Source organism: Perkinsus marinus, assembly GCF_000006405.1.
Source record: "Perkinsus marinus ATCC 50983 genomic scaffold scf_1104296953910, whole genome shotgun sequence".
Classification (NCBI taxonomy): domain Eukaryota; phylum Perkinsozoa; order Perkinsida; family Perkinsidae; genus Perkinsus; species Perkinsus marinus.
The window spans coordinates 1-1,093 of record NW_003208309.1 but is presented as its reverse complement, the minus strand read 5'-3'; the positions used below and the strand labels follow the sequence as shown (position 1 = coordinate 1,093).

General features: G+C 34.1%; 1 protein-coding gene across 1 annotated transcript; it reads right to left on the bottom strand.

The window, feature by feature from the left end:
- Positions 1-78: 78 nt before the first annotated feature.
- On the bottom strand, positions 79-1,061 carry Pmar_PMAR010785 (hypothetical protein, conserved; the record flags this gene model as incomplete). The annotated part of the gene is made up of 5 exons (XM_002776194.1): positions 79-199; positions 262-452; positions 522-636; positions 679-826; positions 938-1,061. The coding sequence occupies 5 exons, from the start codon at positions 1,059-1,061 to the stop codon at positions 79-81; spliced, it is 699 nt and encodes a 232-aa protein (XP_002776240.1).
- Between the last annotated feature and the right edge of the window lie 32 nt (positions 1,062-1,093).

The following is a 1,093-nucleotide window of genomic DNA, read 5'->3' as shown; positions in this document are numbered from 1 at the left end:
GAATATTAAGAGTTGATTACTATTATTAGAGTATTCCCTCTGCTACTACTAAAGAACACAACAATAGTTAACTTGTTATTATACTTTACATATATCATCTGGACGTAATATAACTTCCTTATCAGTCTTATCTCCTACTAGTATTATAGTACACGACCCAGTAGTAGGATCCACACTTTTCAATACACCAAATTGATATCTGAGACGACCAACATAACAATAATAACAATCTACTAATCCTTATTCCTCATATAGTATTACTTGTATTGACCTAAGACTACTTGTATAGTACGACCATTAGCAGGTGTAACAGTCTGTAGATCTGTTTGATCCAATTCTAATATATCACCACTTTTTAGTATTTTAACATGGCATACATATGGTGATAATACTTTCCTTATTTCACCTTTACTTTTATAATATTTACCATTACATAGATCTTTGTTGAGTACCTACATCACTATTATCGTAGCCGCAGCCACCACAGACATGTAAGAATAACATATGTCAACTACTATTACTTTAACAATGAGACCCTTCATAAGCCATGCATCAGATGGTATATCATCTTCTTCTTTCTTCATGATCTCAGTGTTACTATCTATCTTACGTTGCCTCTTTACCATTGGTTGGGTCCTAATAATACGTAACTATATCACTCCTAGTAGTATCATATACCTGCTATACTTCTCCTTCTCCGCATCATCATCATCATGATCACTAATCATAATCATATCATTATCATCATCATCCTCCATCTTCATCCATAGTTCAGCCTCATCCTTGGCTGCCTTAACTGCAGCTGCCTCTTCTAATACATTGACTTCTATCATAAATGATATCAACAACAACAACAACTCCATACGTAATATGCTAATAAAACGACCACTACTACTACTACTACTACTACTACTACTACTACTACTACTACTACTACTTGGTGTAATGTTGGAAGACATCTTTCCACTACTCCTCTTAGTGTTAATAAGATTGGTAACCTCTAATTGTATCTTATCATTCTCATCTTTTCTATCAACAGTAGTTGCTTCAACTTCTGTCATATCATCCTCTCCCGCCGATGCTGAATATTATT